This window comes from Armigeres subalbatus, chromosome 2 (assembly GCF_024139115.2).
Source record: "Armigeres subalbatus isolate Guangzhou_Male chromosome 2, GZ_Asu_2, whole genome shotgun sequence".
NCBI lineage: Eukaryota > Metazoa > Arthropoda > Insecta > Diptera > Culicidae > Armigeres > Armigeres subalbatus.
Genome location: NC_085140.1, coordinates 292,120,950 through 292,144,166, shown reverse-complemented (window position 1 = coordinate 292,144,166; position 23,217 = coordinate 292,120,950). Strand labels below are relative to the sequence as shown.

The window sequence follows — 23,217 nt, the reverse complement described above, 5'->3', positions numbered from 1 at the left end:
GATTGGTTTGGATTGGATTTTGATTGGTTTGGATTGGTTTGGATTGGTTTGGATTGGTTTGGTTGGTTTGGATTGGTTTGGATTGGTTTGGATTGGTTTGGATTGGTTTGGATTGGTTTGGTTGGTTTGGATTGGTTTGGATTGGTTTGGTTGGTTTGGATTGGTTTGGATTGGTTTGGATTGGTTTGGATTGGTTTGGATTGGTTTGGATTGGTTTGGATTGGTTTGGATTGGTTTGGATTGGTTGGATTGGTTGGTTTGGATTGGTTTGGATTGGTTTGGATTGGTTTGGATTGGTTTGGTTGGTTTGGATTGGTTTGGATTGGTTTGGATTGGTTTGGATTGGTTTGGATTGGTTTGGATTGGTTTGGATTGGTTTGGATTGGTTTGGATTGGTTTGGATTGGTTTGGATTGGTTTGGATTGGTTTGGATTGGTTTGGATTGGTTTGGATTGGTTTGGATTGGATTTGGATTGGTTTGGATTGGTTTGGATTGGTTTGGATTGGTTTGGATTGGTTTGGATTGGTTTGGATTGGTTGGATTGGTTTGGATTGGTTTGGATTGGTTTGGATTGGTTTGGATTGGTTTGGATTGGTTTGGATTGGTTTGGATTGGTTTGGATTGGATTTGGATTGGATGTGGATTGGTTTGGTTAATTTGGATTTAATTTGGATTGGTTTGGATTGGTTTGGTTGGATTGGTTTGGATTGGTTTGGATTGGTTTGGTTGGTTTGGATTGGTTTGGATTGGTTTGGATTGGTTTGGATTGGTTTGGATTGGTTTGGATTGGTTTGGATTGGTTTGGATTGGTTGGATTGGTTTGGATTGGTTTGGATTGGTTTGGATTGGTTTGGTTGGTTTGGATTGGTTTGGATTGGTTTGGATTGGTTTGGATTGGTTTGGATTGGTTTGGATTGGTTTGGATTGGTTTGGATTGGTTTGGATTGGTTTGGATTGGTTTGGATTGGTTTGGATTGGTTTGGATTGGTTTGGATTGGTTTGGATTGGTTTGGATTGGTTTGGATTGGTTTGGATTGGTTTGGATTGGTTTGGATTGGTTTGGATTGGTTTGGATTGGTTTGGATTGGTTTGGATTGGTTTGGATTGGTTTGGAATGGTTTGGATTGGTTTGGATTGGTTTGGATTGGATGTGGATTGGTTTGGATTTAATTTGGATTTAATTTGGATTGGTTTGGATTGGTTTGGTTTGGATTGGTTTGGATTGGATTTGGATTGGTTTGGTTTGGATTGGTTTGGATTGGTTTGGATTGGTTTGGATTGGATTTGGATTGGATTTGGATTGGATTTGGATTGGATTTGGATTGGATTTGGATTGGATTTGGATTGGATTTGGATTGGATTTGGATTGGATTTGGATTGGATTTGGATTGGATTTGGATTGTATTTGGATTGGAATTGGATTGGATTTGGATTGTGTTTGGATTTAATTTGGATTGGATTTGGATTGGATTATATTTCGTTTGTTTTTGGATCGAATTCGGATTGGATTTGGATTGTATTTGAATTGGATTATTGGAAAGAGAGACTACTCACTCTAAGAAGTGAGTAGTGCGAAGAGAGATGTTCCACTACTCATTTCTCACTTCTCATTACTCACTTTCCACAGTGAGAGTGAGAAATAAGGAGTCAGAAGTGAAAAGTGAGACGTCTCACTTTCTCTTACTCATTTCTCAGATCTCGCCGTAAAAAGTGATAAGCGTGTTGTGAGTAGTGAGACATCTCACTTTTCACTTCACACCACTCACTTTTCACAGTGAGAAGTGAGAAATGAGGAGTGAGAGTGAGACGTCTTACTTCTTACTCCTCGCTTCTCACTTCTCACTGTGAAAAGTGAGAAATGAGGAGTGAGAATTAAGACGTCTCACTTCACACTCCTTATTTCTCACTTCTTACTGTGAAAAATGACAAGTGGGTAATGAGACGCGTCACTTCTTACTTCGTACTACTCACTTTTCACAGTGTTCTCACTGTGGGAAATAAGTAGTGTGAAGTGAGACGTCTCTTTTTTCACACTTCATTTGACCTATTCAGCCAAATGTCCTGCTCGGCCAAAAAACCTATTCGGTCAAATGTCCTATTCGGTCAAATGTCGTAATCGGCCAAATGTCCTGTTCGGCCAAATATCCTATTCGGCCAAATGATCTATTCGGCCAAATGACCTTTTCGGCTATATCACCCTTTCGGCCAAATGACTTTCGGCCCAATGGTCTGTGCGGCCAAATGGTGTATTCGGCCAAACAACTTTCGGCCTAGTGGCATTCGGCCAAACGGCACGCACGGCAGGCGATTATTGTCCCACCATGTTCAACGTTTTTGCAGGACTTTCGTTTGGTGCAAGAAGAGTTGACTTTGAAGTGATGACACCAATTAAAGTCGAAAATTCATGAGTAGCCTTATCGCATTTCCGCCGAAGATCTAATGTCATTTATTTGCGCAAACTAACACTTTGTCATAATAATACATTACCTCACACCGTCTATCAAGGTATTTTCTTCGCACCTGAACGCTTATCAAAATTATCCTGAGTCGAGTTTTCCATACAAACTCTGATTATTAGGTCCAATGAAACGTCACATAGGAAGCCATTCACCGATCACACGTTCGCAAGTGAATGTCGACAGTTCTCTCCATCCATCCGGTTGCTCCACTTTCAAAGCATCGTCAAGTTGTTTCCCAAACCGAGCATTAATATTCACTTTCATTTTCCTTGTGTCCGGACTCTGTGTCTTGCAGCCATAAGAATTTACTTCAGCGTTCGTTCATCCTTAATTACAATCATAACGATTCCTTTTCACTCATCCCAGCCAGCCAGCAACAAGAAGGGTCTTACGTTCGGTGCATTCTTCGACATTCCAGAGAATGGCTTCGGTTGGCGGCATATTTTTTCCTCCACTCAGCCAAGCCCGAGGACATTTTTGTCTTGGGTTGTGTTTCGTTGCGCAACAAAATGCATAGAACCTGAGGAAGAAAATCGACCAACCCATCAATCGGTTGTTCGGTTCGCAGGGCCCATTGTTTCGAAGGTATGAACCTCCAGACTCCCATCAGGGAGATATATATGCTTCTGTTTCTCGCTAAATTATTATAAGAAGCGCTGGCGTTGCTACTCGAAAGGTTCTGGTGGATGTCGTTTTTGGCGTCCTGGAGCGGCACCCAGCAAGTGAGCCCATATCCATTGGTAGCTGATTGTTGGATGTAGGCAGCCCGAGCTGAGTAGATGTGAAATAATTGATCCCCGCGGCTACCGAAAAGCAAAAAATGGCTAAGGTTGGGGCAGAACAAAATGTTTGCCCTTTGTGCAGGATCACAGAGAAGATGATTTGATTTTGAGGCTTGGTAGCATTCCATTTAAGTTGATACGAAGGTCTTGCGTTAACTTCGTTCCGCACTGTAGTTTCCGAAGTTTAAGGATTTTTCTGCGTTTTTGGGCAACATATTTTAAATAAGTCAATTTCATAATTTCGTATAAGACAATAGAGATTGGAATAGTGGCAATATTCACTCTGTAATTTGTGAAAGAACGAAAACTTCTGTATGAAATTTGTAATACCAGATTTGGTTTTTGAAAAATATATTGACATTGACATAAACAACTGGAACTAATGTGGAACTAAAATAATTATAGATATGATTGGATATTTTACTAAACTGATTTCCTTTTCAAGCTCAGACGGATTTTAGAAATTTTATTTAGGTCATAATGCTGGTCATAATTGATCTCATAATCAAATCAAAAACATCATTGATTGCAGAGAAAATAAGCAGAAGCGTCCTAGTAGCACTATTTCCTCAGATTCGTACCCAGTTGAGAAGCCTGTTTTAGACCACCTCATCCACTACTAGGAAGCAAGGATAGATCAAGTAAAATAAACTAGCGAAACAGATTATTACACTCATCAAGACAAACAGTTAAAATTGAATATTATTATTAAGATAATTGGCGCTTATCTTTTTCTCTCTCACCATTCGTTCGTCGTGTGCTGGTCCGCCGGTGATTGCAACTGAAATAGTAAATCTTGAATCGCGCACAGCACACTCCACCCCCGCGGCCATCCTTGCGTGATTCGTTTGGATCGGCTATTTATGTGCGGCAGCCGTGCTGCGCGCCCAACGCAAGCAGACGGTAGGCGCTACACAGTCAAGCGGGGTGCGGTGGCGGTAGATTTATTACAATGAGCTCCCCGACCAGCCCCTCCAGGAAAAGAGGCCTCCTCAACCTATGGATATAACGTGGGCCCATTCAGCACAACGTCGAAAGCGCAGAAGCATTCAATTACAAATTGTGCGCACATTGCAGCTGGAAGCAGTAGTAGTGGCAGCCTCAGAGCTTCGGGAGCGCCACCTTACCAAAACCATCAGTCAGCCGAAGCGGGGTCCTTCCATCATCGCATCAGTCCCTGGTCCGACCGACCGAGATAAATTTCGAAAGGCCTAGGTTTGATGGGGGCTTATCTATCTTCGTCTCTGCTGCAGCAAGGGTGCTCGAGAATCGAGATGAATCTGTGCGCCATGATGGGCACCCGCGCATAGCCCCGAGCAGTAGCTTGAAATGCAAAACCTTAAATTATGCTGCTGCTGGAGGTGGGTTGCATGCCCGGGACTGGTTGAATAGTTTGTGGGCCAGCCCGAATGACTGATCCCCTTCCATCTGTCCTGGGTTTGAAGGTAAGACTATGCAACGGTGCAGGAATTTGTATCATTTTGTAAAAATATTACATGCAAGGATACATTTATTAAGGATGAAATTTTACAGGATGTATGAACGATGGGTGATTATCAACAGAATTTGCCCTACATATTAAAATATGTTGCAGTTTTCTCGGTTCTCGTTTCTATGGATTTATTTATTTTTCGAATGACTTGAGATCAAGTAAGGCTAATCTCTTCTTCTTCTGTATATATAAAATCTCTATATATAAAAATGAGTTTGCTTACCCCGTGAGGCAATATAACTCATGAACGGATGGACCGATTTTCAAGAACTCCTAGATTCGTCTTGGGATCAGCTGTGTTTGTACATACTAGGTAATAGAGGCAAACTTCCATGAGTCGATGTTCTATAACTCGATATCGACTGGTCCCTCTAAAGACCTTTTCAAAGATATTTCCATGAAATCGATCTAGAGTGCGACGTTGCAATCATTAAATGATTGACAGAACCCGAGCGAGATCGGGCAGGTTCGCCTAGTAGTACCTAAAAAACAACATTATTAATCTTCAAAATATACAAATATCCCCTTACAATGTATTTCAAGAACAGTACGACTTTGTTTAAATATCAGAACATCATCATTTTTCCGCAAAATTGTCCCAGTTGCGCGCCGCTCTATTTCGACTTGAACGCCCGGTTGGCGACGAACCCACGCTACGCCGCATGACTAACGTGCTATTGCTTCCGTTCCAGCACAGCCTGGACCAGTGAATTACAAACGTTAGTCTATAGCTACGTTGCACTAAATCTTCCAATAGGCAGCATCTCAGAGGGGGGTCATTTTAACTGACCGGCCCCACCATTAGCAACTTCCCTGCACTATGCATTAGCCTGGCTCCGTTTTTCATTGAGTAATTTGTGGTGCGCACGCTTTCCTGAACCACCACACCGCACTACAGAAGGGATACTACGCCTAGCGCTGAGGCAACTCAACCGAACCAATTGGGAGCTCTGTTGCAGTTGTAGTTGCAGGGGATCAAAAAAGCACCACTAGTTTTCTTCGCGCACGGGCTGTTGCTGCTGCTGCTACAGCAGCATAATTACTGTGCATACACAATCAACATAAAAAAATTGGCTCTGGCTGCTGATGAGCAGCCACACGGTTCTGCCCTTCCTACACTGCGGCAAACAAATGTCTGGGAGCGTGCTGGTCGGGCGATCGATGGATGCGCATTGCAATTGCGCTGCAGCTCCCGTGTGTTGAAAGGTGCATCGTCGAGGGAATGTTTATCCATGTTCAAATTAATGGTGCGAGGCACTCGCCTGAGCACGCTTCCGTAGCACGAAGCCTAAGACGTCGACGACGATGATGATGATAACAGGACCTCGGAATCGGTAGTTGAGCAGTAGCGTCTAGGGATTAGCCGGGGCTTTATGCTCTATGATCATAGATTTAATGAATTGTTTGCGATAGTTTCAGGGCATTCACCCGAAGAAGAATAACGTAAAGTTATGAATAATGAGACGGTTTTGCAACAAAGGGTACATTACCCCATCATATATGGGTTACTTCAGAACATTAAGAGGTCAGTGCATTTGGAACTGTTAGATGAAAATTACCCATATTTGTGGTTCCAGGAGGGGTCGGAGGCATTATACGTTCAAACTTCAATACTTTGTCAAACAGCCAGTTGGCATCCATCAAAAGACATAAGTCAGCGAAATTGCAATATTCTCAACACATTGAGGGACTGCATTTAGAAAGTGAGAGCATCGTTAACAGTCTTCAATTGGGTCCTAAAATGAAGAATAGATTTTTGATTTTATTCCGACTCGGAAATCAAAAGGAACATGGTTTAATTTGAAATTTAAAAATATATGGAAAATGCTTCCTCGACATTGTTGTTCTTGTTTGACATGACGTACATAAAAAAGTGGTAAAATATGGTTTCAAACGCACAAGTAAAACATCGCAGGGCACTTGACTCAACCTTTGACAAGGCCCAATGTTTTCTACTGATGGTTTAATCGTTCTGAAGTGTTGCCGTTTCAGCCGCAAAAGTTGCTCAGCCCAAAACATGTCCTAAAATGTCTCAATAGCATAAGAATATTATATTTACTGACTTAGACTATTACCAGAATTTCTATAACATCGTTCATGTATTCTTGACCGATGCACTATTGTTTGCAATTATACACGAGATATGGCTTCAGGACCCAATTCACCTTTTTCGTTAAAAAAATCATCTCGTTTTATTGTCTCAGTCGATTCTTCAACTTATTTAAGATCAACTTTCCCAAAGAACCCATATTTTAAGGCCTCTAAAAACTGGCCCTATGTTGGTCCGAAATCGGGCGAATGTTAGGCCAAAACTAAATTGCAGCACGTTTTGGCCCAATACAAATATAGGCTCTTTAATGAAAAAATTGATTGAGTAAATAATTGTTTTTTTTTTCGGAATGTTTTGTTTACGGTTTGTACGTACAATAAGATACAGTTTCAAGTAATCTGTACACACAATCTGACAACCAAGTGAACAAGTCATCTCTCAAAATTACTAAGGAAATACGCAATACTCGATCAGTTACCAGGGCAGAAGCCATGAACAGAATAACAAAACATGGTATGGACTTGATTGACATGTGAGATAAAAGAACAGGCAACAATATCAAAAATTTGCACCGAAATATCTTTTAAATATCAAGATATGCTATGGATCAGAACAAACTAATGGCACATGATATTGATCGCTTCTCATAATTAGCATAACATGATCTGCTCATGATATTTTAGTGCAAAATATTGATACTGTCGTCTGATCTTTTATCTCTTATGTCAAACTTGTCCATATCTAATTTTGCTATCTTAACAACATTCGATATTATTGAGCTATTTTCGTCTACTCGGGTAGGTATGAATTCAGTCGGGATGGTATATGTACACGATAAAAAATATGCATTTCTATGCAAACTGTTCTTCATTCAAATTTGCTCTACTTCATAATCTAAACAATATTAATAGCCGAGCTCGTCGCTTCCAAAGACCACCACTTTCACTCGACGTAGGGTAAAACGTCCTACCGTTGTGGTATGTCCTACTGTTTCGGTAGTGGTAAAATAATTCATTCTGTGGATCCGCCGAGACTCTTCGAATCAACCACTATAACACATTTTGTTTAACAAAACTCCGTTCAAAACATTTTTGATTAAAAAGTTGCGACCTTTGAGCCGATTATTGCGGTAGTCATATTAATGTGGTATCGCTCTCCATAAGCAATACAGGCAATACCGCAACAATATGACTGACCTTCAAAAAATATCGCAACGATAGGCAGCTGCGTCCTATTATTGCCGTATTTTGTTTTCACTTTGTTATTGCATGAAAATTAAAAAATCGAACCGGGGTCCGACGGTTGTCCTTGTGACATCAGCTAGAGTGAGGGGTACGACCAAAGGGATCATCGTCCCTAACCCCTAATCCCAAGGCGTTAAGCGACCCGTGCCGAGGGGATAACTTTGACGGAGCCGGTACCTGGACCTGGTACCTGGACACCCTCCACAGTAATTGTCGACAGTGTGAAGTGGAGGCACTGCGGCGACAGTGTGAAGTGGAGGCGGCCACCGCAGCCGTTCGGATACGGAAAGGTCCGGCAGGGACACAGCATTGTTTCGGCTATCTGCAGCCTCCAAGGTAGTCAAGTTAGGGAGCGTCAAGGTGGGATGGTCGGTATACGAGCAACCCGAAGTTTGCTTCAAGTGCCTGGAACCGGGGCACAAGCAATGGGACTGCAAAGGCCCTGACAGAAGCAAGCTCTGTCGACGCTGCGGATTGGAGGGACATAAGGCACAATGCTGCACGAACCCTCCCAACTGTTTGATCTGTTCCAGCAAAGCTGCGAACAGCAAGCACCCCCTGGGGGGGTTCGAAGTGCCCGGCGTTTAAGCGTGCTGCAAAATCACAGTGCAGGTAACGCAGCTAAACCTGAACCACTGTGATGCAGCCCAGCAACTGCTGTGTCAGACAGTTGCTGAATGGACAGTTGCTGACGGATATCGCCATCATAGCAGATCAGTACCGGGTACCCGCCAGGAACGGTAATTGGGTCACCGATGGGTCTAAAATGGTGGCGATATGGACAACGGGGAAATTCCCAGTCCAAGAGTTGGTGTCTTCGACGCACGAGGGCTTCGTCATTGCCAAAATCAACGGAGTCTTCTTCTGCTGCTGCTATGCGCCTCCTCGATGGTCGATCGAGCAGTTCGGTCGCATGCTAGATTGTTTGACAGCTTGATGGGGCGTAGGCCGGTGATGATAGCGGGGGACTTCAACGCTTGGGCCGTGGAATGTGGAAGCCGATCCACGAATCAACGGGAGCAGATCCTGCTGGAATCACTGGTCATGTTGGATGTGGACTTGGCTAATGTCGGTACTAAAAGTACTTACAGCTGGAACGGGGCCGAGTCGATTATCGACGTTACGTTCTGGAGCCCTGGCCAAACGAGTAGTTCGAACTGGAGGGTAGATGATGGCTACATTCACAGCGACCACCTGGCGGTTCGCTACAGTATCGACTATACGACTAGCATTCAGTGGACGGAAGAAGGGGCGAGACCTAGCCCTCGTATGTGGAAGACATCATACTTCGACGACGAGGTGTTTAAGGAAGCGCTCCGCCGCGAGCACAAAACTCTCGGTCTGAGCGGCGAGCAGCTGGTAACAATACTCTCGCGTGCATGCGATGCCACCACGCCTTCATGTTATTTTAGGTGCTGCGACAACGACATATACGAGCGTCACTTTTGAGGTAAATTAGGTGATAGTTTAATTTTACATCACAACTTTATTGACAAAAAAAAATGATTAGAACGAGAATCGAACATAAGCCCGCTGAGTGATAGCCCAACACGTTACCAGTCAGCTATCTTCGACTCTTGAAAGACGGGTGATTGAGACGGAAGTAAAGCAGATTCCACGATTTGCACTGAACAAGTATTTCACTACATCAAGTCATCGACTGCAAGAGCGTTAGGTGCGTCACACCGCCTACTGTGTTTAGTTTCCATGACATCTAATTTTGAATCATCTAACATTGAAAAATATACGATTCAGTTTATGTCATGTGGTTTTGTCTCATTTTATTCAATTACGTAATATTCATAATTTTTTGGTGCACACTTAACTCATTTCACAGTATTCGGTAAGTTTTACCGAAATCTCAACAGCAGAACTGTTCGGTAAATAATTTTACAGATTTTTTGTAATATTTTCCATTGTTCAACTGTCAAAATCACCGAAAATCAGTAAAATTATTTACCGAACAGTTCAGCTGTTGAGATTTCGGTAAAATTTTACCGAATTCGGCGATTTATTTTAAGTGTGTGCGTAGAAAATATAAATTTTTTATTTAATCCAATCAACCAGACCACTTATTTAACATTTTGTCTATTCTCTGGTGTCAATATGACCCCAGGCCACTTTGAAAGGCTGCCATTTTTTTTAGTTTTCAACCGATTCTCATAATTTTAGGTAGTTTTGTAAAACTCGCCGAGATCTGTCCCCTAGGTGCAAATTTGCTCGAAAAATCTTGAAAATAAGCGTTACAGTATCCTTTTATCAAAAAAAAACTTACGTTGTTTGTTCTCTGGGGTCATATTGACCCAAAATTGAAATCAATATATTTTTTGATTGTTTGAACAATTTCGGATTTTCTGGGATCTTTCGAAAGATAATTTAATCATCTTTCAGGACGTTACCTAAGATTGACCATAGGTGAGCGGGTTCATCACGCCGAGGGGTTTTCGTGAGAAAGGATACAAAAACAGTGATTTTTCATGCTTATTTTACTTATATCTGAAAATCTAACTTATTTTAAAATGCATCTTTTCAAAATGATTATGCAGAGAGCCGTGTGCTTTCTCATGAGGCATTGGTTAGTTTATAACTTGGCCGCTAGATGGTGATATATATATATATATATATATATATATATATATATATATATATATATATGAAATCAGGTATCAGGCCAATTGGCCGAAGGCCATTAGCCTGAAGGTCATTAGGCCGAATGGCCGAATAAGAGGTACGAAGCAAAACTTAAGAAATGAAGTTTTTCCTTCTTGCTTCTTCCTTCTTTCATCTTCCGTATATCTTCTCTTTTCTTTGTTCTTCGCTGTTTCTTTTTTCTTATTCGCTCAACTTTTGTTCTTCCTCCTTCTTACTTTTTTCTTCTTCCTTCTTTATACTTTTTACTCACTTCCTTCTTTCTTTCTTCTTTCATCCTCACTTTACTCACTTCTTTCTTCCTTCATCCGTCTGGCTCTCTACTTCCTTCTTCTTTTTCCATTCTTTCCTCTATCTTATTTTTCTAATTTTTATCTTCTTCCTTTTTACTTTTTCATGCTTCTTCCTTCTTCTTTCTTCCTTCTTCTTCCTTCCTTCTTCTTTCTTCTTTCTTCATTCTTCTCACTTTCTTTTTCCGTCTTCCTTCGTCCTTCTTCCTTCTTCCTTCGTCCTTTTCTTCTTCTTCCTTCTTCTCTCTTCCTTTTCCTTTCTTCCTTCTTTCATCTTCTCTATTCCTTCTTCTTCCTTTTACTTTCTTCCTTATACCTTCTTTATTCTTCCTTATTCCTTCTTCCTTCTTCCTTCACTTTCTTTCTTCTCCACTTATCACTCCCCACTGCTGATTCGGCCTAATGACCGTTCGGCCTAATGTCCCAGCATCATGAAATCATAATTTCAGACTAACTCAAGATATTCCGATACTGCAAAACTTCTTTTTGCGCCCAAAACAGGGGAGCATAAACAGAGGGAGCGTTATTTCAAATTTAGGACTTAAAAAGAGGGAGCGCTATTTGGGTATTTGGAGCGTAAAAAAAAGTTGCAATCTTTGAGGTAAGCAAAGTTTGATATTTAACTAACTTTCAGTCTGAAGATGTGTCTTTTACCAATTTCGGTATTAGCGTCGTCCAAACTGTTCTCGTGATCATAGTCGTCCAATTGTTTGAGTGCTGAGGTCTTAAGATGTTCTTTGTGCACCAATGAGTCTTGAAATTGTATCAAAGGTCTTGCAACTAAACAACAGCTATTTCAAGTGAACTAACAACGGCTCTGGGTCCATGAATGAATACATAATAAGCAAATCTTTCCTATTTTATGTGGTATTATGAGTCAGCCAAGAATCTCATGGAGTTGGGACCTCTGATCTACCAACTCATCTGAAATCATTCCCGACGTATTCATAAGCGCTGCAGATCCATGATGACGAACAATAAGCAGAGTTTATCATCATTTTCAAGAATGTAAAGTTCATCGGAACCTTTTAGTGCTTGGGCCTGTGTTTTGGAATATGTTCATATTCATCCAAGACGTGCCTAGAATAAAGCGTTTTGATCTACACGCGTTACAAGAGATCTTTCGGCATGATTCAAAAGTGGTACATGCCCTTAGTTGTACATAGAATAGAATGAGTCCATTGCATATGTTCATGGTCATCCAAGAAACTCTGGAGTGAGGCCTTAAGTCCTTCATGCGTGACCAGAGATCTTTCGGCTTGTTTCAAAAGTGGCACATGCCGTTTATGGTACATAGAACAGAATACGTTTATTGAATATGCTCATGGTCATAAAAAAAACCTAAAGGCCCAAAGATCTACACGCATAGCTGCAGGACTATCAGCCTGTTTTCACTGTTGGACGAGCGCCTTGCAATATTGGCCCGATTTTGTCAATCATTGGTTTTGTCTACCCCTCGATATTTGTTTAACACATTCTCGGCTTGAAGTTATCTCGTCACAATTTATTCACATTTTGCATTTACAAGCCATACACTAGCCGTATACTACAAAAAGAACCACTTGAAATGCAAACATACCAAGATGGGGTTACACATTTTGTTCATTCCTCAATAACTGACTACGCTATAAAGCTTGATGTGCACGTCTTGTTTCAATGGAGTTCGTATTCTGCCTAGAACATATGACAACAAGGAGAACTACTTGGAATACAAACTTATATTACCACGATGGATAACACAAATTGGTTATTTCTCAATAAATGTCTCTGATTCTAAAGTTGATCTTCAGATCTTTACTGAATGGAGTTGGTAGACAACCTAGAACCTATAGTCACAATAAGAACTACTTGGAATGCAAACATTTACCGAGATGAGGTTGCATAACCTGTAATTTGTTCAATTATTGGCTCTATTACGGAGGTTGATCAGCCGATCTTGACTCATTGAAGTTCGTTGACTACCTTGAACCCATGACAACAACAAGAGCTACTTGAAATTCAAACATTTACTAGTAAGGTGCACACAAGCTGACTACCTGTAACCCATGACAATTACAAGAACTACTTGGATTGCAAACCTATACCGCGAAGGGGTCACACAACTTGTTCATCCTTCAATAACTGCTTCCATTACAGGGTAAGATTCGTAGACCTTGACTCTATAGTGTTCGTAGACTACCTGGTAGCCACAAAAACAACAAGAACTACTAAGAATACAAACATATACGAAGAATGGGTCACACAATAGGTTTATTCTTTAATCACTGCCATTATGGAGGTTGATCTGCAGATCTTGACTCTATGGAGTTCCTAGACAACCTGGAACCAATAGCAACAACAAAAACTACTTGGAATGCAAATATATAGCAAGCAAAGGTCACACAACTTGTTTATTTTTTGATAACTGCCTCCATTACGCAGGTTGATCCGCAGACCTTGTCTGTATGGAGTTCGTAGACTACCTGAAAGCCACGACAATAACTGTATGGAGTATAAACATATACCAATAAACACACAACTTGTTTACTCCTCAATACCTGCCTCCATTACGGAGGTTGGTCTGTAGACCTTTCATCTATGATCAGCCGATCTTGACTTTATGGAGTGTTACCGAATGGTAACTATTTTGTTAATTTGTGTGGGATTGTAGGGTATAATTTTGTACAGATAGGAATCAACGGGCAATTCAAAATTCGCTCGTTTGGCTGCGGTGACGACGGTTACCAAAACTAAAAATGATAACGGGTGACGAAAAAGAACAAATGCGAAATGGGGAGCTATGTTGGCGGATGCAGCGAGAGTGAGCACCGAGTGGGGCCGGGAGATTTCGCTCGTCGAAAAGGATAAAGGCGGCAAGAAGAGATTATTAATCGTGTGATCGAACGATGGTGCGGTTGTGTATTTGTGGGAAGCAACGTCGATTCCTCGTGGATATATCCGGAAAATTTGCGAAATTTGCAACCGTGATCCGAAATTTGCAACCGTGACAGTACACACCTGTACCGTGAAGTGGAAATTATTTTCAAAACGACCGTTAGGACGCTTAAAAAATCGCCGTTGATTGACTCCCGCCAACATACACCGCCCAAGCCTTAGTACGCCATCGTCCCTCGACATTCGCCGCCAACCAAGCCACCTCACCCCGTCTCCGTTCATCGGTAAACCACCAGCCGTCTGCTAACGAGCCGCCTCTCCGAGCTACACAGAAGGTGGCGCGTGGACTCGAGGAATGGCTAGTTCAGGCGCAAATAAGAGGTGGTCCAAGGGATCGGAGTCGGCTTCATGGGTCATACCGGTGGTCATGCTCTGCTATCGGCCGCCCAGCAGTCGCTGTCAAGCCCTTTGCGAAACGCCACATCAAGCCCGTGGTGAAACGTCACACCACCCGGCGCTGCGCTACGACAGCTCTTCCTCACCTAAGTCGTTCGCCCGTGGGATTTTCCATCAACCCCGTCGTTAGGCTTCAAGCCGCCGTTTGCTTCCCGGAAGCCATTCTACGCCGCCAGCGATCTTCGACCGGTCAACGGTGCACCAGTGCAAAGCTAGCTTCGATTGACGCCACGCTAGCGCAGTTTCTCGACCGACCACCAGTCTAGCGTCATCCAGCCGCCATTCAACAATTGTCAAGCTTCTCAGCGCATCACCGTCGCCGCTTCAACGTTCCCGCCATCAGCAGGCCACTGCCCGATCACCACTCAGCTGTGCGTTCATTGGTCGCCCGCCGTTGTCACCTCCCTGCTAATATTGCGCCAGCGAAGTGTTTGAGCGCCGTCACCGTCACCCGTAGCGACCGAATAAAAAGTTTAAAAGGTAAATCAACTTAATTTAAAAGAACTACTTGGAAAGCAAACATATACCGAGAAGGGTTCACATAACTTGTTTATTCCTCAAGAACTGCCTCCATTACGGAGGTGAATCTTCAGATCTTGACTCTATGGAGTTCGTAGACTACATGGAACCTGTGACAACAACAAGAACTTCTTAGAATAAAACTTATATCAAGAAGGGGTGAAGCAACTTGTTTCGCCTTAAATAACTGTCTCCATTACGGGGGTTGATGCGTAGACCTTGACTGTTTGGAGTTCGAAGTCTACCTGGAACTCTTAGCAACAACAAGATCTGCTGCAACGGCACAATACAAACGGGTGCGGAACAGACAAACGTTTTTTTCGGAGGAAAAAGTGTCAGCGGGAAGATCGAGACCGTGAAGAGACGGAGCAACTGTACCGCGCTTTCACACACGAAAGTTCTATGAAAAGTTAAACCGTTCACGTAAGGGCCACGTGCCACAGCCTGATATGTTTAAGGACATAAACGGGAACCTTCATACGAACGAGTGTGAGGTGATCCAAAGCACTACGAAGAACACCTGAATGGCGATGTGCCAGACAAATATGGCGGTATGGTGATGGACCTGGGAGAACGCGCGTAGGACTTAATTTTACCGGCTCCGGATCTCCAGGAAATCCAGGAGGAGATTGGCCGGCTGAAGATCAACAAAGCCCCTGGGGTTAGCCAACTACTAGGAGAGCTATTTAAACACGGCGGTGAGGCACTGGCTAGAGCACTGCACTCGGTCATTAACAAGATTTGGGAGGAGGAAGTTTTGCCGAAAGAGTGGATGAAAGGTGTCGTGTGTCCCATCCCCAAAAAGGGCGATAAGCTGGATTTTAGCAACTACCGCGCAATCATCTATTCATCGACTTCAAAGCCGCATATGATACAATCGATCGGGACCAGCTAAGGCAGCTAATGCACGAACACGGTTTTCCGGATAAACTGACACGGTTGATCAAAGCGACGATGGATCGGGTGATGTGCGTAGTTCGAGTTTCAGGGGCATTTTCGAGTCCCTTCGAAACGCGCAGAGGGTTACGGCAAGGTGATGGTCTTTCGTGTCTGCTATTCAACATCGCTTTGGAAGGGGTAATACGAAGAGCTGGGATTGACACGAGTGGTACAATTTTCAATAAGTCCGTCCAGCTATTTGGCTTCGCCGACGACATAAATATTATGGCACGTAACTTTGAGAAGATGGAGGAAGCCTACATCAGACTAAAGAGGGAAGCTAAGCGAATCGGACTAGTCATCAACACGTTAAAGACGAAGGACATGATAGGAAGTGGTGACTGTACTGGTGACTGCAAAAAATGATACCAGCAGAGAAATTCGAAGGCGCGTAGTGGCTGGAAATCGTACGTACTTTGGACTCTGCAAGACGCTCCGATCAAATAGAGTTCGCCGCCGTACCAAACTGACTATCTACAAAACGCTCATTAGACCGGTAGTCCTCTACGGACACGAGACCTGGACGATGCTCGTGGAGGACCAACGCGCAGTTTTCTAAAGGAAAGTGCTGCGTACCATATATGGTTGGGTGCAGATGGCAGACGGTACGTGAAGGAGACGAATGAATCACGAGTTGCATGAGCTGCTAGGAGAACCATCCATCGTTCACACCGCGAAAATCGGACGACTGCGATGGGCCGGGCACGTAGCCAGAATGTCGGACAGTAACCCGGTGAAAATGGTTCTCGACAACGATCCGACGGGCACAAGAAGGCGAGGTGCGCAGCGGGCAAGGTGGATCGATCAGGTGGAAGATGACTTGCGGACCCTCCGTAGATTGCGTGGTTGGCGACGTGTAGCCATGGACCGAGCCGAATGGAGGAGACTCTTATATACCGCACAGGCCACTTCGGCCTTAGTCTGAATAAATAATAACTCAAGCACCAAAAAAACGCTTTGAGGTGAACCAACTGAAACTGAAAACTTTTCTCACTATTTTTGGTTTACAAAGTAGTTTTATGCCAATTCCCGCTCCGATAGACCGACGGAAAACAATATTTCATATTTTCTAAATGTGTTGTTCTTTTAACAACAGTGCGATCCAATCCTGTTGAATTCATCCTACTATTTAGCATTCTATTTTTTTTCATTCATGACATTTCCAACCTGCTCTCTAGATTTGACGAATACGTGATATGATAACCATATAAAATCAATCTAATCGCGTATAATGCAATATAACACTTGCATTCTAAAGTGATGTTTGCCACATATGCCTAATGATGATAAGCAACATAATTCAAACGATTTCTCGAATTCCAGTTCCCTTGCATCGATGAACCACATTGTAGGATTCCATAAAAACGTCCAAACCGCACGTAGCTAATGATAGGCTCTAAACAGCTCCACCACCGCGCCGCAATCGGGAAATCAGGGCAACGCGGTTTTGATGAAACCCGGAGCGGAGCAACTAAGACAAGCCAAGACACGGCATAAACCATATCCTCAGCCATAAACTGCATTCTGCGCATTGGATTAGGTCGACTTGGCAGTTGGCGCTCCACCTGAACACCGCATGCAATATGCAGATCAGTGTGTCTATATGGTGGTAATCTTCATCACTTATGTACCTCCTCCTCAAACTCGCCCAAATCCCTTCCGATGTTCGCCCCCATTATTGTTGGAATGCTGGAAGCAGAGCAGAACACACGATATGTGTGTGCAAGCGGACAGCACAATGCGCTCGCAATAACATGAACAACGGCAGCAGCAACAGCAGCAGCATAAGCATCATCATCGCCGTCTTTTCCGAGTTGCTTCCTTTCGGTCGCAAATTGCAGCATCATAAGGCAAAAGGATTTGCGGCACGCGCCTCGGGCTAACATCGTCACGATCCTCTACCATTACCGGCACTGGTTCGATCGTAATAACGGGGTGCATTTGTTAACTTCTTGGATTTGGATTGGCGGCTGCGCTTATCTTTGCGTTTTAGAGAAGAGCGCTACTTGGGGGCTAGCTCCCTTTGGATTTGGATTTTGCGCCATATGCCGAGGCACTCGTTTGTTAAATTTTTGTTGTTTAAGGGTAAACTTCATTAAGTATTATGTAGTGAAAGATTAAATGATAGACGATTTAGATGATTTCTAATATCAATATTATAAGGTGTTACTTATCAAGTCTTCCAAAATTCGCTGCTAGTGCGCAAAGAACGAATTCTTTTTTTCGCTATATTGAAAACAATACTCAGAATATGCCACTGGAATTGCGGCGATGAAAGCACATGAGAGTTTAGAAACCCCTTCTGTTTATAATTTAGATAAAAAATGGTTAAAGAATCGATTCTATTATTAGTTCCCTTATATATATTTTTTTTCCAAAGATTTTATCAACTTTCTGTGTCGTTTCGTTACAGCGCTACATAAACTCATATCGCATACTCTTGATAATCTTACTTGCTGACCTTGAATTTTACATTGCCCAGCTATTTGTAACTGGATCAAAGCACATTTCCATTTTAGTACGGAACAACTTCCTAATCTTTCTTTTCCTTGTTCTCCTCCTCTACTTACAGAACTTTCGTGACCAGAGCATCGACGGTGCGGGTCTTCCACTACTCACCGAGGAACACCTGACCAACTCGCTGGGCATGAAACTGGGGCCAGCACTGAAGCTAAAATCCATGCTGGCCAAGAAACTTGGTGGCCCGTGCCCGTGTGCCCTCTGTGCCGCTCCGACCCCCACCAGGAGCAGCAGCAGCAAAGGGGACACCACTCCGACCAATCGACCACCGAGCAACGGGTCCGTTGGATAGGAAGCCCGGGTTGATCTAAAAAGACTTCAAAACTTATGAACAGTAGACCCATCCAGACCAGTGAATGATTTCCAATGTTGTGCGTGATGAATCGTACTCTTACTAATTCAAAATTAAGTGGTAGCGTCTGACACTGCCCGCAAAGAGCATACGTACTTAGGCAGAGCCGTTCGAAGGATTTCGTGTTTCAACGATCAGGAGTAATCGATTGATGACAATTCAAAGAAGAGAAAATCAAATTCATTTCGCCGGGACATGTACAATATTACGTTTTAATCGTCTTCGTTACTTAGCCGTTAAGCGACTTGTTATCTCCGGCCGAAGTTGACGGCCGATACGCGTAGGTTAAGATTCGATAGTTATCTTTGTTACGCATGATTCTCTATGTTAATTTCAGCCATTGTAGGCAATCAGTGGATAAACAGTAGGAAACAATGAAAGATGTTAGTTTAATCGTAATCCAAGGAAGAAGCATGATGCAATTATTTATTTTACTGTTAGACAGATAGGAAAAATGTAACTTAACCGATAAACGCCCACACATGAAAGACTTAATATATAAAAAGAGGAAAAAGAATCTTCCTCTTAATAGGCTCCAGGCAAATATTGATTTCATTTCGAAAAGTTTTTCGTTTTTCATCTATGATGTTCGATAGAAGTTTTATCTTGTCAAACCTTGACGCTCACACGTAGATATATTTAATTTTTTTTATTTCTAAATCCGCTAGGACTAGGCTCACATTATTATCAGTATTTATCAGAATTGAATAGAGAAAAATCACACAGTTATACTGTATCTATATGTTAGTACTTCCATGTAAGCATGAAAGCGATAATAAAATGATTCTGTTCGAAATAAAAATACTATGTTTTGTTTTGATTTAGATAAACATATCCAAAAACAAATTAAACTTCAATAATATATGAAGACGCTCCTTACCAAGCATTGGAATATTTTATCGGGTGGAATGAAAATTTATCCAGCACCGTAGTCTGTTTATCTTATAATGTATGGTCTAGGGTGTCAATGGAATGTATGGGAAAAAAAGTGTCAATTTCAAAATTTCAAAAAACGACATTGCTCATCTATTAATTAGGTAGTGATGAACTTTGTTTAAACTTAAAAATCACTTTAATAAAGATTATAAAAAATGCTCACAAGTTTCATTACCCCAAAATATGACCCCATGCAAAATTTGAGCTCAATCGGACATGATTTGGGGGTGTCTAAAATTCATCATGGTTTTGAAATTTTTACCCATGAAAAAAAGGAGAAGTCGAAAATCGAAATTTTGTTTTTGATGCCAAATGACTTAAAAATGCTTGAAACGTCGAGATCCGATGTTATCCATTCTAGGTTTTCCCTTTATCAGTATTTATTTGAACTTAAGAAGTGAAATCAGTCACACTGTATATTATTATTATCGTTCATAGAATGGAGGATATTCTGTTTGTTGGGGAATATTTGCCATTGTTTTCCAAGTCATCTAATTTGCCGTCGCATGGTGAAGTTCGTAAGTTCATGTTTCATTTGCGAGCTGAGAAACAAACTGCTAAACAAAGTTCGCAAATAACAACAGAAGCGTTGGAAACAAAACAAATTAATCAAGTGATTGGTAATAGAGCAATTGAATTTAAAATTGTAGAGATCTACAGAAAAATAGGCTGCTAATGTCGACGACTGGATTCAAGAAGAGGCAATACTTTTCAGATTCCATGGGAGATTTATTCGACAACTATTATTATTATTATAGAGTTTTGGCACTTCCTCAGCAAGCGTGCTGGGAATTTTCACCTACCCCGGGCAATCTGAATGCCAAAGGGGATTAGGCTCTGTGGATCTCATTCGCCGGTTGACTTAAAATCCTATAATAAACGTTTGCACCGGATGTATTAGTTATGGTGGTTCAGGAATCTTCTTACGATGCTGCAAGTTCCAAGAACCACTGTCTTTTGGATGCTATGGAGGTTATGAGATAGTTCCAGCTCTCCTAAGGATCTCAGAAGAGATTTCGGGACGATTCCGGTTGCTGAGATAACAACCGGAATTATACGCACGTCCTCCAGGTGCCACATCTGCTTCAACTCCTCCGCCAAGTCGTGGTACTTCGTTATCTTGTTGGAGAATGTTGTTTGGACATTATGGTCTAGCGGTACAGCAATGTCGATGAGGGTTACCCACTTCATCCTTTTGTCGTAGACCACAATATCGGGCCGATTGGCACGAATGAGGACATCCGTTATGATCTCGCGATCCCAGTACAGCTTCACGAAACTATTTTCCAGAACCGGGACAGGCACATATTTGTAGTAGGCGACAAACTAGTTAACCAAGTTGTGCTTTAAAGCACAAAGCTGTTGGTGCACAATCTTGGCTACTTCGTTATGACGACCGAGATAGGCTGAATCAGCTAAGGCTGAACACCCGGACACGATATGTTCGATCGTCTCTCCTACTGAATTGCACTTCCTGCAGCGGTCCTCCACGTTTTCGTGCAATATATAGTGCCGATAGTTCTTCGTCGCAATTACCCGGTCCTGGATGGCTACCATGAATCCTTCTGTTTCCGAGAAGAGTTCACCCCGCACCAGCCACGTATTCGACGCCGCTTTGTCGATATATTCCAGCTCCAGTTGATGCGTCCCATGTAACTCCTTCTGCTTCCACGATGCGATCATCTCGTCGACAGATTTGATGTCGCAATTCAGCTGATAGTCCTCCTGCGCCAGATGCAGGGCACTGAATCCGTGGTCAGCTTCACACACAGCGCGATAGATTTCGTGGCGGTTCTGGCTTTCCACGAAGTATCTTCGCAACTGCTGGATCTGGGAAACACATAGTGTTTGTATATCGGTGACGCCTCTTCCTCCTACTGTACGTGGCAGGGTGACTCTCTCAATGGACGATTTTGGATGGCGCATGCGATGCTTAGTGAACGCCACTCGTACTGCTCGTTCTAACGCCTCCAAGTCAGTCTTGGTCCACTTCACCACCCCGAAACTGTATGTCAACAATGGCACAGCAAACGTGTTTATCGCCTTCACCTTGTTGCCGGCCGACAAGAGGCTCTTCAAAATACCGTTGACACGATGCAAGAACTTTTCCTGCAGCTCTTTCTTGATTGTCGTATGGCGAATTCCTTTCAGTTGCAGGAAACCTAGGAACTGGTACGTTTCGCCTTCAACCATTATTATTATTATTATTATTATTATTACTTATTCAGGCTAAGGCCGAAGTGGCCTGTGCGGTATATAAGACTCTTCTCCATTCGGCTCGGTCCATGGCTACACGTCGCCAACCACGTAGTCTACCTAGGGTCCGCAAGTCATCTTCCACCTGATCGATCCACCTGGCCCGCTGCGCACCTCGCCTTCTTGTGCCCGTCGGATCGTTGTCGAGAGCCATTTTCACCGGGTTACTGTCCAACATTCTGGCTACGTGCCCGGCCCACCGCAGTCTTCCGATTTTCGCGGTGTGAACGATGGATGGTTTTCCCAGCAGCTCATGCAACTCGTGGTTCATTCGCCTCCTCCACGTACCGTCTGCCATCTGCACCCCACCATAGATGATAAGCAGCACTTTGCTTTCGAAAACTCCAAGTGCGCGTTGGTCCTCCACGAGCATCGTCCAGGTCTCGAGTCCGTAGAGGACTACCGGTCTAATGAGCGTTTTGTAGATTGTCAGTTTGGTACGGCGGCGAACTCTATTCGATCGCCGTCTTGCGGAGTCCAAAGTACGTACGCTTTCCAGCCACTATGCGTCTCCGAATTTCTCTGCTGGTATCATTTTCGGCAGTCACCAGTGAGCCCAAGTACACAAATTCTTCTACCACCTCGATTTCGTCACCACCGATGCAAACTCGCGATGAGTGGCTCACATTGTCTTTTCTTGAACCTCTTCCTATCTTGTATTTCGTCTTCGACGTGTTGATGACTAGTCCGATCCGCTTGGCTTCCCTCTTCAGTCTGATGTAGGCTTCCTCCATCTTCTCAAAGTTACGTGCCATAATATCTATGTCGTCGGCGAAGCCAAATAGCTGGACGGACTTATTGAAAATTGTACCACTCGTGTTAATCCCTGCTCTTCGTATTACCCCTTCCAAAGCGATGTTAAATAGCAGACACGAAAGACCATCACCTTGCCGTAACCCTCTGCGGGTTTCGAAGGGACTCGAGAATGCCCATGAAACTCGAACTACGCACATCACCCGATCCAACGTCGTTTTGATCAACCGTGTCAGTTTATCCGGAAATCCGTTTTCGTGCATTAGCGGCCATAGCTGGTCCCGATCGATTGTATCATATGCGGCTTTGAAGTCGATGAATAGATGATGTGTGGGCACGTTGTATTCGCGGCATTTCTGCAGTACTTGGTGAATGGCGAACACCTGGTCCGGGGTGGAGCGTTCGCCCATAAAACCCGCCTAGTACTGCCCCACGAACTCCCTTGCAATTGGTGCTAGTCGACGGCATAAAATTTGGGAAAGTACCTTGTAGGGGGCGTTCAGCAATGTGATTGCACGGTAGTTGCTACAATCCAGCTTATCGCTCTTCTATCCACTCATGCGGCAAAACTTCCTCCTCCCAAATCTTGGTAATGACCCAGTGCAGCGCTCTAGCCAGTGCCTCACCACCGTGTTTAAATAGCTC

The 23,217-nt window shown here is 43.1% G+C and overlaps 1 protein-coding gene across 1 annotated transcript in view; it reads left to right on the top strand.

The window, feature by feature from the left end:
• The window catches only part of LOC134212417 (myosin-G heavy chain), a 329,579-nt gene extending 310,150 nt beyond the window's left edge, over positions 1-19,429 (top strand). The window contains exon 8 of the mRNA XM_062690250.1: positions 18,328-19,429. Coding sequence (XP_062546234.1) covers positions 18,328-18,567 — 240 coding nt within the window. The 3' untranslated portion in view covers positions 18,568-19,429. The remainder of the gene's footprint in view (positions 1-18,327) is intronic.
• The last annotated feature ends 3,788 nt before the right edge of the window (positions 19,430-23,217 follow it).